Source organism: Drosophila takahashii, chromosome 2R (genome assembly GCF_030179915.1).
Source record: "Drosophila takahashii strain IR98-3 E-12201 chromosome 2R, DtakHiC1v2, whole genome shotgun sequence".
Taxonomy (NCBI): domain Eukaryota; kingdom Metazoa; phylum Arthropoda; class Insecta; order Diptera; family Drosophilidae; genus Drosophila; species Drosophila takahashii.
This window is the reverse complement of record NC_091679.1, coordinates 28,326,831-28,341,387: the sequence shown is the minus strand read 5'-3', so window position 1 is coordinate 28,341,387 and position 14,557 is coordinate 28,326,831. Positions and strand designations below refer to the sequence as shown.

Sequence of the window (14,557 nt, the reverse complement as noted above, 5' to 3'; positions counted from 1 at the left end):
TTCAGTTTATTTTGTAAGTTCTTGCTTAATTGCAATTAATGCTTCCCGTTTCCACGCGCTGCACAACTCACTTCTCCCGACTTGACTGACCTGCCTGGCATTTTGAGAGTGAGCTTTGGCCCGAAAAGCTTGTGATGCGAGAGAAATTGAACACGACTATCGATCAGCTGATCCGGGAACTTTAATACGAAGATCGGTCTTTAAACTGTCAAATGGGCCGTTGAAATTCAAAAAATAGCTGTAAAAATTGCACGAGTTTTTATTCAGGTGCCCAAAAATCGTATAAAGAATTATAATGTGGTTTGAAAAACAAAAAAAATAATATAACGGCTAGTTTCATAGTTTTATTTAGGTAAATTTTACCAATAAAATTTGTTTGTGTGTACTCTCACAATCATTTGAAAAAAATTTGTTTTGGGGTCTGCGAAATGTCTTAAAATTGTATCACTCATACGCACTGCTGCCTTCAATCAAAAAGTTATGTTAATCATGCTGGGATCTAATTTCAACCACACATCTGTTTTTTTGGTCTCCTTTTTTTAAACCAATTATTTCAACGAAATTCATAAATTGACGATAAGAGGATTATTGTTCGACTAAATTCGAAATGTTATACGTGTCGTATGAGTAATGTTTAAGGATACCTTGATGCCACTTCGCAACGTCTAAGATTTCGAATTCATTTGTTGAACACCCGTGATCTCCCATCAAATAAAAAGATACTTTTGTCGAAAATGTTCAATATAATGTTTTATTTCTATATATAGATCTTTTTGTATTTTCTTTGACTACATTAATTTTTATTTTCTCAGAAAAAATTAAATATTCCATTAAAATGTTTCAAAAACATAGGAAAGAGAAAACTCATAAATTCCGCCTACCAATTACAAGGTAGACAAGGGTTAGGAAAAGATCGTTTTTTGCTATTGATCAAATGGTAAATTTAATGCTACACTTGCTTAGCTATAACCACTGCTTAAAGGCTCGAACCTAATGTAAATAACTTTAAGCGTTCTCTCACTTGCTTAGGAGTAAATATAATAATGTATTTTTTGCTTTGCCATTGTGTTTGCTTTATTTCATTTTTGTTTTCACATTCCCTTACAGCATTCCATTTTCCTTTTTTTTTGCTTTGCCAAAAGTTAATCAAAAATAGTTCAATTTCATGGGATTTTTCACGTTTCCTAAACATTCTTTTAGCACAATATATTATATTATTTAAAGCTACGGCTTGTCGTATGTGTGAGTGAGTGAGTGTTGGTGGGTGTGCCTGCATACATATGTAGGTGGTGTATACGTGTGAGCGTGTTTGTGTTTGTATTGCTTATGGTGGTTTTAAAACTAGGATTACAATTGAACTGCCAACAGGATCAAATCAAGTGTTCACTATAAAGCGTTTTAGCAAAAATGGTTAGCCTTATCTATATCTATAAAGATTACAATATACCTAAACACATGCATCTCTGTTCAAAATGTATATATAGATCTGTATATATATTTGTATATATATTCTTTCCATTAAATTACGATATATAAAAATATTTACGCACATATTATACCATAGAAAATCATAAGCGTCTCGTTTACGGTTACATTGATTTTTTTTCTTTTCGAAAACCCCTTGTGGTTCTCTTAAGCTTTTTCGTTTTTTTTTGTTTTTTTCTTTTTGACACATTTTTCCCAAAGCCCAAAGAAGCATCCCTATTCTAGGCATCCGACAGATCAGCCGAGGACTTCTGCTCATCGTCCATCAGTGAGTCCACAAACTCGCCGGCCGCCTCGTGGTGATTAACCTGCGGCGACGAGGAGCTCTCCCCGCAGTTGGTGGCGTACACATGCCTGCGACTTCCCCCCGGCAGCTGGTTAGAATCATCCGTGTCAGCGTCGCGTATTGAGTTGAATGCATTGCAAGCGTTGGCGTTCGGCGAGCAGGTGTCATCGTTGGGCGGATAGACGTGCCGGTGGTAGCTGCCGCCCCCACTCCCGCCTCCCCCGCTGCCATCGCCGTCCAGCTCCGCTTCGCGCACGCTCCCGAATACCGGCGTGTGCGAGCTGCTCTTGCGCAGCGAGGCCGGCGGCGACCAGACGGTCTGGTAGAGCGGCGAGGCGAACACGTACATGTGGTTGAGATACTCCATGTCGTAGCTGGGCTGGTAGGAGTCCGTCTCCAGGGGGTTGTAGGTGGGCTGGTACATCGGCGTCTGCCGGCAACTGGCCGAGCCCGAGGCGCTGCCAGCATAGTGCGGCGTATCGTAGTTCTGCGACCGACTGGAGCTGCTGAGGTGCAGCATGTGCGCGTGCCCACTGTGGCTACCGCCTGCGCTGCTTCCGCCGCCACCCATCCGATGGGCGGGCAAAGTGGCGTAGATGCCGCGATAGGCCTCATACGGGGTCTGCGGATAGTAAGCATCGCTCCAACGCACATGATTCGGGGTATAATCTCCCTTGGCGTACAGCTATTCGGATGAAAAAGAAGAGGTAAGAGTTAGGTAAAGTTCTAGAATTCCGTTTTATTAACAGGGTTCGAAATTTGACACACATGTTAAAAACATTAAAAATTGTATTTTACAGTGTGTCAAAAATGTCAAAAATAATTGTATTTTTAACAAAACGTGTTATTAACACGCCGTGTTTTTTACACAATGTGTTTTTAACACGATGTGTTTTTAACTTCAAAAGTGTGAGAGTAAAAAAAACTGTAACTGTTAGTACCGTTTTATTAACAGGGTTCGGAATTTGACACACATGTTAAAAACATGAAAAATTGTATTTTACAGTGTGAGCAAAGTTCTTGACATGTGTGTCAAATACAAAAGTGTAAATTGTAAAAAATAATTGTTAGCACACACAGCCGACTTGCGTGTCTAACACAACGTGTTATTAACACGCCGTGTGAAAAAACACAAGGTGTTTTTTACACAATGTGTTTTCAACAAAAGTGTGCGAGTCAAAAAACTGTAACTGTTAGTAAAACTGTTAACATTTAATAGAAATCTATACTCTTTTAAATATAAAACAAAAGAAAGACTCGTTGATTCACCCGTTAAATTAATAAATTATTAATTTCTCACCTGGATGGGTCGGCAGAAGCCTTTGTTCATGTGCCTTGGTACGCCGAGAGTATAGCTGTGGCTGAATCCCACCTCCGAGCTGAGCAAGTATTCATGGAACTTGTTGGGGAAGAACTCGATCTGCTTGTAGTTGTTCAAGATCTCTGGCTGCAAAGATAATACATAAACGTTATAAAGTGATATTAGAGAAAGGTTAATAAATTACCCACCGTCAGGTTCTTCTTTTTCTTGTAGCTGGCCCAATTCTGGGCCTCGAGTATCAGCTTTCCACCGGGACGTAGCTGGTTGAACATCCGCTTAAAGGCCATTTTCAGCCCGTTATCCCCAAAGTTGAGATGGATCCACTTGGTGACCGAGAGACACAGTATGAGATCGTATTGCTGCGAATCGTTGGCCATTAACGACTCGTCCTTGAGCACATAGTTGGTGTGCCGGAAGAAGACGTTCGCCGGGAACAGATTCTTGTTGGCGAACATGTTTGGCGATTTGCTCGTTGCTGGCAAATGGGGTATTCCGCCGTAGGTGAGCGGAAACGAGATGGGGAAGAATTCGTGGGGCTTGACAAGCAGCGCGTCCAGCTTCTGTTGCTGCTGCAGCTGTTCCAGATCCTGATGATGATGATGATGGTGGTGATGGTGCTGCTGGAGTCCTTGTTGAACCTTGCGTCTCTTCTTTCCGCGTCGCGTCTTCTTGTGGGCCGCAGCAGAAGCCTCCTCTTCCGCTTTCTCCGTCTTGACCTCCAGCATTGGTTCTACCTTGACCTCCGGCAGCTTCTCCTCCTTGGGTATGCGCACAAAGATTGACAGATTCCTCCGTGCTCGGGCCACTAGCTCCCGGTCAATGTCGATGCCGACAATGGTTTTTGGGGCCAGATGCCTGGCCACCGTGATGGTCATGTGGCCAACGTTGCAGCCAATGTCCAGGATGTCCTTGTTCTGGAACAGTTCCACATGGCGCTGGAACACCTGTAGCCGCACGTCCCGGAATTCGTTCAACTGCCGGAAGTCCACGTAGCGATCGAAGTTGCCGTACCTATACTTTAGTCCATCGGCTCGGAATTTGGGCTGCAGTTTGAGCGGAGGAATCAGCGCCGGTTCCAGCATCAGAGTGCTGGTCGCTGGGACCTGAACCGCCGAGGCATCCGCCATGCTTGTATCCGCCCCGGCCAGGGAATCCTGCTCACCGGCCGTGTGCGAGGTGGCCGCCGAAGTGGTGCTCATTGGACTGCCCAGTCCGTGTTCAGGCAAATCGGGAGTGTCGTCACGGGGTATCTCAACTGAAGGGCAGAGAATTTAGCATTAAAACTGGGATTCTATATCAGAGATAAGCAGACTTACCTTCGATGAGGGGCAGCTGTTTGGGCGGCACCTCCTCCACGGGACTGAGCAGCTCCGATTCGCTGAAGGACGTAGACCTTCGCGTGTTTGGCTTCCTAGCTCCGCTGGGCTGCAGGATGCGGGGCGGTCGCTTCCAGGCACCTGGTTGCGGAACCACCGGACTGACGATCTTATCCATGGCATCGTGGCGATGAAATTTCTACGGTTGGGCGAGATAAAAAGATAATTATTAAAAAATCGTGATGGGAATGGGGTTCTTCTGTCCTGAGATCTTATTCGTTAAATCGCCCCTGACATCTTAACCGAATTGGGAGCAAAATGGAAGAGGAATCCTTGTAATAAAATAAATATTTAATGAGTTGCTTTTGTCGCTGAATATTTAGAGGATATTGTATTAACATTTTTTGCCTAAAGTTATTTTAAAAGAGTTTTTCTTGGGGATTTTTATAAATAGTTAATTTTGACATATTACTTTATTCTATGAAATATGAAATATCGTGTGAGTATATTTTTTACTAAAAGTGTTTGAATTATAACTGAATTTGAAGATCTGGCGGACATTTTTATATTAATATACGAAGCTATATATACCCTTGATTATCCGGTGGAAAGACAAAAACAAATTACCAAAGCCAACACACTGAAATCGGCAAACGGAAAACTGCCAAAAGCAATCAAAACAAAAGCAGCGATTGACTTGCTGACAAACCGCAACAACAACTCGCTCTCTTTTTTTCCTCCTCCTCCTCCAGTCCGACAGACTCTCTGTCCTCTCTCTATCTTAAACCCGATTTCGTTCCCACCACATTCCCACCTCGTTTCACCCGCACTCACCTTGCTCTTTTGCGAATTGTTGCTCTCGCTGATTTTTCTCTTCCTCCCACCGCCTCCTCCGCTGCCCACGCTGGCAGTGCTGCTGCCGCCAAAGCTCAGCCCCGTGCCTCCGACGCCGTAGCACGTGCTCGACAGGTCCAGACGCAGGTCCCGGCTGGCCTGCGCCCGCCGCTCTGCCAGCGTCGACGCGACCGCCAGTGTGGCCGACGTGGCCGAGCAACTGAGCAGCATCTCCTCCTCTCCCGGCGGCTCAGAAGCGGCGGGCAACGCAGCAGCAGCAGCAGTGGCGTCGTGAGTGGCTTCTTCCGCGGCAGCGGCCACATGTTGCTGGGGCCGTTGGGGCGATGACGTCGCTGCCGGCGCCGACGCAGCCTGTTCCACTTGCTCCTCGGCCGGAGTAGCCTCTGCCGCTGCCTCGGTCGGCGTCGGCGTGGGCATCTCTGCCGCCGCTGCTGATGCCGACGCTTGGGGAGAGCGCACATGCGCCAGCTGCTGCTGGTGGCCCGTTTCCGCCGTTTCGCCCGCGGCCGGAGCAGCGGATTCGCTCAGCAGCAAGCTGCCGCCGACGTTGAGGGGCGCCGCTGCCACCGGCGACGCCGCCAGCGATGAGCTGGCTGTGGGCTGCGTCGTAGGTTCGTCGGTCAGTTCGCCCACGCCGCCCCCTCCTCCCCCTTCGTCGCCGGCATGCGAGGTGTTGTTGGAGTCGAAGCGCCGACGCTTGCGGTTCTTTCGCGTGCGGTGGTGGTGCTGCCGGTGGTGCAGCATACCACCCCCTCCTCCTCCCCGCTTCATCGGCGACGTGAGCTGCTTCTCGTACTCCATCGAATCAACGGGATCCAGCAGGTGCAGCGGATCGTGGATGTTGGGCGGTATGATCACCTCCACCTTCGGGGGCGTGGTAATGGGCGACTGGCGGGGCGTGGTCGCCGGCGTGTTGTTGCTGGACGAGGCATTTGACGTGTTCTCGTTCTGCAGCGAATTAAGGTTGAGGGGATCGGAGATGTTGCCGCCCAGCAGGAATTTCGTGGGCGGCACAATCACCTCCTTGCGCAGCCGCTTCTCCGGCAGGAAGAACTTGGATCGGCCGCAGCAATAGTGCACCGCATTTCCCGCTCCCGTGCTGCCGGCGACGCTGCTGTTGCCGCTCAGCGAGCTGGTGTCTTTGCTGCTCTGCGCCTCCTTGCAGGCCGCTCCGCCGCCCCCAGCTGTGCCGCCGGCGCCTCCGCTTCCGGTCACGCCCGCTCCGCCGGCAGAGCTGCCGTTGCAGCCCGTGACCAGGCAGCACGTGTGGTTCGCATTGTTTCCAGCGCACAGAACGTGGTGGTGGTGACCCCTAAGGAAAAGAGAAAAACAATTTCGGTTAAGTTTGTGCAAGGAGTAACGATAAAAATCAGTAGGAAAATTCCGATATGATTTATCAATTTCATATCGAAAATATCGTTAAGATTGATATTTCAAAAATTAAAATACAAAAAAAAACACATCTAATCATAAGTTATCAATAAAAAATATGACAAACAAATTCTGATATATTTATCAATTTCATACCTAAAATATCGTTAAGTTTGATATTTGAAAAATAAAAATATAAAAAAATCACATTTAATGTTATGTTTTCGATAAAATATCTGAAAAAAATTCCGATATGATTTATCAATTTCATATCAAATATATCGTGAGGTTTGCTATTTCAAAAATTAAAATATAAAAAAAATAAATTTAATGTCCTGTTTTCGATAAAATATTAGAAAAAATATATCTTTTTTAACGTTTAAAGTTAAAACAACTTCTAAGCTAAATTTTGTACGCACTATTTTAATATACTATCGATATAATGATATTTTCTGCGATTCCTTGTTAACACACAACGTTAGCATTGCAATATTGCTACAGTCCAGCTTCCAGAGCATAGAAAACAAAAAACAAATTATTTCTCAAGTCTAAGCATGCTTTATTTGAAGCACACTACAAAATCTTAAGACATCGTTAAATATTTCGGTTGCTTCTCAGACTTTTCAATATAAACATGACACAAGAGCAAAAAATAGTTTTAACGAGGACGGAAGCTAACTTCGGCAAGCCGAAGTTTTAATACCCTTGCAGATTTTACGAATTAAAACATGACTAGACTAGCAACATGCATTAATAAACAACAAAATATTATATAATTGAAAAAATAAAATTTTAAAATTTTTCACCCTATTGTTCCTATGGGAGCTATAGGATATAGACGTCCGATCTGCACGCGCGTTTACCCTAATGAAGGTACGCACAAAAAAATACGATTTGGAAAGTTTCATGGGAATAGCTAATATTTTGCGCGAAATATCCTGAAAAACGTCAAATTTTGACCGATTTCACCCTATTGTTCCTACACTCATAGAAATTTTTACCCTAAATCGCCCTAAAAAACTGACTTTTCGCCCGTGGATTTAGAAAATCGCCCATAAATCGTATCCGCTGGCGATTCGCCCGTGTATTTAGAAAAATTTTCTAAAAAATCCCGATGGAAATTTGGTTTAATTTAGGGTGATTTTTCTTGAAATAAGAAATATTTTCCTTTTTTTAGGGTGATTTGCCCTAATTTTAAGGTGTATTTTTCTAAAATTAAGGGCGAATTTTCTGTTTTTAAAGGCAAATGCCCTAAAAAATTAGACAAATTAAAAAAATTCGAGTTTGAGCATGCTTAACTGAATTTGGGAAGCATGTATTTTTTAATCGTGTATATTCTGGGAACTGGGACTGCTTTAATTACACAAAACCGGCGGAGGACACCGTTTCATATTGTTGTATTGGTGTGTAGCTTATATGGGAGCTGCGCTAAGAGGGGGGCCCGATCTATACAGAACAGCCGTTAGAACTGAAAAATCATGTTTGTAAACGAATTAGGGAAATAAATATGAGGAGAAAAAACAACTTACTTTTTTTGGTCATTGCGAGAATCGAACCCACGACCTCTCGGTTTAGAGTCTAACGTCCTAACGCTGCACCACAGACCCCTCGCGCAAGACGACGAACAAACTCTGCACACATCTTATTTTCTTGAGGTCTACGTTATAATATGACTAAAGGCAACTAAACCGTATATTTTTTTCCTGACGACTGTGACAATTAGTCCCGTTTTCTTGCCCGCAAACACAAAGTATGCTTTTAACTCAGAACTCCCATACGTTTTTAAGGTTTAAAGACTACTTTAATTTAAAATTAAGACGAAAAAATGTCCTCAGTATTATAATGTTTACAAAAAAAAAAAAAACATAAAAATCAAGTTGAATCACACAGGGTTCGAACCCACAACCCCACGACCTTAGTCCTCATATAGGAAAGTTGAAAGCGCAAGTGATTAGACCGCTGGGCTACCGAATTTCACACTTTTAGAGTGATTTTTAAGGCGAATCGCCCTTGTATTTAGAAAAATTTTAGAAAAAAAATTAGGGCAATTCGCCGTTGGATTTAGAAAAGGTCAAAACGAAGCAAATCGAAAAAAACCGCCCTAAATATTAGAAAAATAGAAAAATTAACCCTAAAAATATTTTTTTATGGTCACCTGCCTTAAATTTATGGCAAATTTGTCGTGAAAATAGAAAATTTTTCTCAGTTCAAAGGCGAAAAATTTTTTAGGGCGATTTTCTAAAATGTAGAAAAATATTTTTATGAGTGTATGGGAGCTATAAGATATAGACGTCCGATCGGCACGCGCTTTTACCCTGATCAAGGTACGCACAAAAAAATACGATTTGGAAAGATTCATGCCAATAGCTCTTACACTGAGCGAAATATCTTCATTTTTGTGAAAGCTATATCCGATTGTTCCTATGGGAGCTATAGGATATAGACGTCCGATCGGGTCGGCTTTCAAACTTGATCTGCGTACACATGTTTTAGGACGACTGTGAAAGTTTCAAGGCGCTAGCTTTTAAACTGAGCTCGCAAACGGTATTGAAACAGACATACAGACGGACAGACGGACATGGCTATATCGACTCCCCTATTGATCCTGATCAAGAATATACATACTTTATGGGGTCGGAAACGTCTCCTTCGCTGCGTTACAAACTTCTGACCAAAATTATAATACCCTCTGCAAGGGTATAAAAATGTTTCCAGAAAATGACGTTTGTAATACTCTGTACGTTAAACCGTTAGATCGACTCTCTTTTAAATATCAGGTGTCCTACTTTACGACCCATTGCGATTCGTTCCTAAATGGATGGCAGTTCTAAAACTTTGCATTAAGTCACATATCTTTTGTGACGGTTTGTTAAGCAAATGTCTTTGAATGTTTAATGACTAACGCTACTACTTTTTATTGTAAGTAGTATTTGCATTTTTTCGAAGATCTTAGATCTACGACTACGTCATACGTCTCTATTACTCACCTGTGTGTCAGCATCTTCTTATAGCTCTGCATAGTTCCACCTCCGCCTGCTCCACCGGCGGCGGCGTTCTGCGCCAGCCGCGTGTTATGGTGATGATGATGTCCACCTCCGCCGGCTCCGGCGTGATGGGCATTACCGCCGCCACCGCCGCCGTGATGGGCGGTTCCGGCGTTGGCATGATGGTTGATCCCGCCGCCGGTGATCTGATTCTTGTTCTGGATATTTTGGATGTTCTCGAGATCGGCCTTGTGATGGGCTGCCGACGCTGTCGCCGGCAGGAGGGCGGTGGCCGGGCCGGCGGCGGAGCCCGTGGACTGCGCCTGGGCGCTGCTGGCGCCGACGCAGGCGCTGGCGTTGTGCTTGCCGCCGGCCTTGTTGTGCTGCCTCTTGCCCCAGGCCTTGTTCCGGTTCTTGGGGCCCTGCTGTTGCTGCGGAGCACGAAACTGGTGATGCTGGGCCGCCTGGGATTTTCCGGGCAGCGGCGTGGGGGACTTGGACTTGCCAGTTGCTGCAGCAGCAGCAGCTGTGCCGCTCTCCGGCTGCTGGGCATGATGATGGTGCTCCTGCCTGGGACTCTGATCCAGGCGCAGGGTGGGCGTCATGCTGGATCTGGTTACGCGACAATCTCCGGGACTGTCGCTTAGCCGCTTTTCCATATTTCTCTAGTGGCGACCTGGCATAGCTTAACCCTAAATATTAAATTATAATGCTCGAGAGCACCTAGCTCTTATTTCATTTATTCAGTTTTCCGCACTTTTCAATTATTTTATCTTGTTTATCACTTCATGCACTGGAATCTATTATTTTGTTTTTTTTTTTACTCTGAAAGCCTTGCTCTCTTGTGTGATTTTATTCAATTACGCTCATATGTCTATCAATGTGAAAATATGTTAACTTTACGTTTGAGCAGCATGCTGGGCTCAAATTTATACTGCACTTGATATCGCATTCTTTGGCATGTCGAGTACTTTTATTGATTTTGAAACTTCAACCGTTTTCACTTTCACTGTTAAATATTTTATTGAAATTATTCATTTTGGTGAATGCGTAGAGGTTTATGCAAATTGTTCACTTCCTTTTGGAGCTCTCCTCGTTATCCACTCCTTTTTGATAGCGCCTGGAAAGAGTCAAGAGATAAAATGGAGGAAAATTAATTGTGGAATTTTACAGCATCTCAATAAACTGAATTCAGGGATTACAGTGTTCTGCCAGCAACGTTGGCTGATTTTCCAACACTTGAACAGCATTTTGCATTCATTATTTGCATAGACCAAAACAGGATACGAGCAGAAGAAACGAGAAGTAGTTAAAGCAGCCCGAAACCCAGCCAACCAACTAACGACACAAACGAGCTTTGAAAAATTGAGTGCAGACGAAGCTATAGCTATATACCTCGATTCCATCCTCATGCTCCCCTTGTGGCCGTGTCTAGCCCGGCATTAATATTTACATGGCAAATTGTGGCTAGAGAACTGAGAGGCTTCTTTCGGCACTCCCCCCTCATCGCCAGTTAGCTCCCCTTACCTCTTGCGTTTTGGCGGTTTTGTGGACTGCAACTAACAACCAGGACAGAGACAAGAACCCCTCCTCCTTCCTGCTCCTTTGGCTTTAACCAAAAAATTCCACCAGTCGAAAACAGATTTCAAAGAGCAGCAGAGAGAAGAAGAAGTGTAGAAGAAACGAAACGAAAAGGGACTACGTTACTTTTGAAGTTGCAGTGGCAAATTCAAGTGAAGGGTAGGAAAAACTGCAGCGACTGCCGTATCAATTTCTTTCACAAATTTCCAGCATGTCATTGTAAGTTGCTTCTTTGCTCAAAAGCATACCATCTCCATGGTCGCCTTATGAAAGGACAAATTACAGCTTTGGGAGAGGATTCCAAAGATACTTTCTTTCCTGTCACCTATCCAACAACATCTATTTCGGGGTGTCACAGAAATCTCTTTGGCTGAATAAGATTTTTGTGACACTCTCGAATATTGACTCTTTGTTCGATTAGTCAACGGAAACTATTCTACGGATTATTTCGAAATGAACAGGTTCTAATTTCTTCATTTGATAAGAACAAGAACAAAATAAGCCGGATTTCAAAGCACCTCACTTATTTTCCATTTCTAAATATCTCGGAATATTTAGAAATATTAAACTTAAATAAAAAAGTAAAAACTCAAGGGCATGATTTCTATTTAAACAAGGTAGAATGCTATATTCGCGTGCCCCGACTATCAAATACCTGTTACTCATATAAATGAGTGCGAGAAAGATGGATATGCAAACAGCAAAAAGCAATTACGAGAGAGATGGAGATAGGAAAGCGACTGCTTGCATTTCATTATTTGCTCATAACTTTTTAATGAATGATCCAATTAATACTTCGATAGGTATTATAAACACAAAAAAATGGCATTTACAGTTCTGCAAAATCTGTAAAGATGTGGGGGACAGGCTTCTATTCTTAGCTCTTTTAATGCGATTGTGGGCGTACATTTCATTCTGATTTGACGATTGTCCCGTCAGTTATAGATATCCCTGTTGTCGCGTCAGTACGAAGAGATAATTAATTTCTGCTCGTTGCAGGACCACAAGTTCAGAGTTACATTTTTCCCTCGGGTGGTCACGAAGCCTCCGCAAAAAGGTTATCAGAAATCAGAGCAGGATTCGCTACCCCCTCTGTTCCTTTGACTCCTTTTTCCTGACGAGGCTCGCACAAAGGCATTTTTTATTTGCATATTTTTAGGCGCGCGAACGCGAAATGGGAACACAACGCGCGCCGCTCTCCGAAAGGAGGAAAACAAGAGAGGAAAAGTAGGCGGTGCGGCAGGCCCTGTAGAAAATTTTAATTAAAATTTAAATATGCGACGCGTTGTTGCCGTGCCAAAAGGTTGCCCCACCGCCCCTTCATCCCCTGCCACCTTCCCCTCGAGGGGCGTGTCACAAAACTGGGGCACCGAGCACTGGAGTGGGGAAAAGTAAGCGCGAACTCAAAACAATTGCAGGAGTCTCAAAGGCAGAGCCATCAACTTTCAATTCTTATTATTTTTGCCGAGCCGCCTCTCGTCCTGCACGGCGGAAATTGTCAATTTTCTTAATTTTGTAAACATTTTAATGGAGAAAATTGGTTGCCGCGGATGTTTTCAGTTGTTCGAAACTGTGATTTGCATTTAAATAAAATTAGTTAGTTTGTGCAGGCTTCTTTGAAAGCAAGGCACTCTCACAACTTTTGCCCGGCAGTGCTTAAAGGTGATGAGGAAAATTTCCATTTACCGAAGGCGTTGCTGGGGGCAACATACACATACAGCAACAACAGGAACTGCGCTGATAAACAAATGCTCTACGTGGCACAGGTGTTTCAAACGACAAATTGAGTCCTGTGGGAGTGCAACAAATTCAACGCTAAATAAAGATACAGATACCCGTGTGTGGGAGTGACTGAGCCGGCTTACACTGGGATAATACCATTATACAATTTGTAGGAATTTTTTAATTTAAAATGGTAATGAAGTGTATATCGTAAGCAAAAAAGTGTTGAATTGTTTCCTCTTGCTCTCAATAATTTGCCATCATATTGTTTAAGAACTAGTGTTATAACCGGCATATAATGTCGTGGTTCATATTGGCTCCTCTTGTACTAAAGAATTCGCGGTTTCATTTTATTGGAAAATTCATGTACGGCTTTGCTCGAGTATATATTTAAACCCCTGCAGACCCTTTTTTCTCCATGTTGTATATATTCTTGAGGAAAACATAAAGTACTGACAAAAACAAATATGTAAACATTTGTTGTCGGTGGGCAACTGAAGGGCAGAAAAGGGGCGGAATCAAAAGCTCGCCTTGCATATGTAATGTGCGTCATTATGAAGCACAGCTTAACACCTATTTAGGTGATGGAAAGAGACAAGGACTACTAGTTCTTTACTGTGAGAGTGAGATGGCTAATGGTGGGAAATTCGAAGGGAAAGACTAATTTAATGTCTCGGCATAATGGAAATTTTCATAGAATGACTATAATAACGATAAGCACATGAAACCATTTTCGCCATATGCTTAACCTTTAAATATGAATGAGCACAAATAGGATGGTGGGAATAAGTGGACGTTGTCCGCCCTTAATAACATTGGTCGACAAACTTCACATCCGGTTAAATTTTAAATCTAAACATAATGTTTTATCTGCAAAAATGTCACCAAGACCAATAACCAACACTTCTTTAAATGCTGTTCGATAGCAACACCATTTTAATCGAAGTTTCCGCTCTATCCTTCTTTTTCTTCCGGATTCCTTCAAGATGACACTTCTTTGAAATGTCCTGGTATCCTTCCCCCTGACACTCTCGCAAGGCTGTCAAAATGTCGGCACCACGAACTGTGCTTATCCACTTCCCTTGGCGCCATTTCCCATCGACTCCTCCCCAATCCCTCTGCTCCGGTACATATCTCAGCAGATGCTTCATCCGCAAGGCCTTCAATGGCGCTTGTCATATGGCACAGGTGCATTAATATGCCGTGTTTGCGTCTGGATGTCTTTGCAATACCATAACCCACCCACATGCTGTTTTCGTGATATCATTTTTCCTGTCGGTGCGCGATGCTTTTCATTTTCGTATTACAATGAAACTGATTTTTACTACAATTTAAATGAACACATTACACAAACACTGGTTACAGAAAACGGAATAAATTTAAGAAAAAGCACAAAAATAAAATAGATTAAAAGTTGCAAAAGAAGGATACATACATACTATGGCCAAAACTATTTTTCAGACTGCACTTTGTCAGTTTTTGTCAGTTGTTCTCGGTTGAGTTCAGTGGAAAAGTATTTCGCCCCCTACTTCGCCTTTCCCCCCTAACTACTCCACTCCGATACGCTTCTGGTTCTTTTCCGTTTTTTTTGTACCCATTTTCTTTAGCTTCAGCCTAAGTTTTTCCTGAGTTTGTG

At 43.4% G+C, this 14,557-nt stretch overlaps 1 protein-coding gene across 2 annotated transcripts in view; it reads right to left on the bottom strand.

The window, feature by feature from the left end:
* Positions 1-723: 723 nt before the first annotated feature.
* bin3 (bicoid-interacting protein 3) overlaps positions 724-14,557 on the bottom strand; it is a 40,488-nt gene continuing 26,654 nt past the window's right edge. For both annotated transcript variants that reach the window (XM_070214117.1, XM_017147808.3), the window contains exons 3-8: positions 9,622-10,738; positions 5,243-6,575; positions 4,409-4,607; positions 3,281-4,347; positions 3,072-3,218; positions 724-2,456 (exon numbers count right to left, since the gene is read on the bottom strand). In XM_070214117.1, coding sequence (XP_070070218.1) covers positions 1,707-2,456; positions 3,072-3,218; positions 3,281-4,347; positions 4,409-4,607; positions 5,243-6,575; positions 9,622-10,277 — 4,152 coding nt within the window. In that variant the 5' untranslated portion in view covers positions 10,278-10,738 and the 3' untranslated portion in view covers positions 724-1,706. The remainder of the gene's footprint in view (positions 2,457-3,071; positions 3,219-3,280; positions 4,348-4,408; positions 4,608-5,242; positions 6,576-9,621; positions 10,739-14,557) is intronic.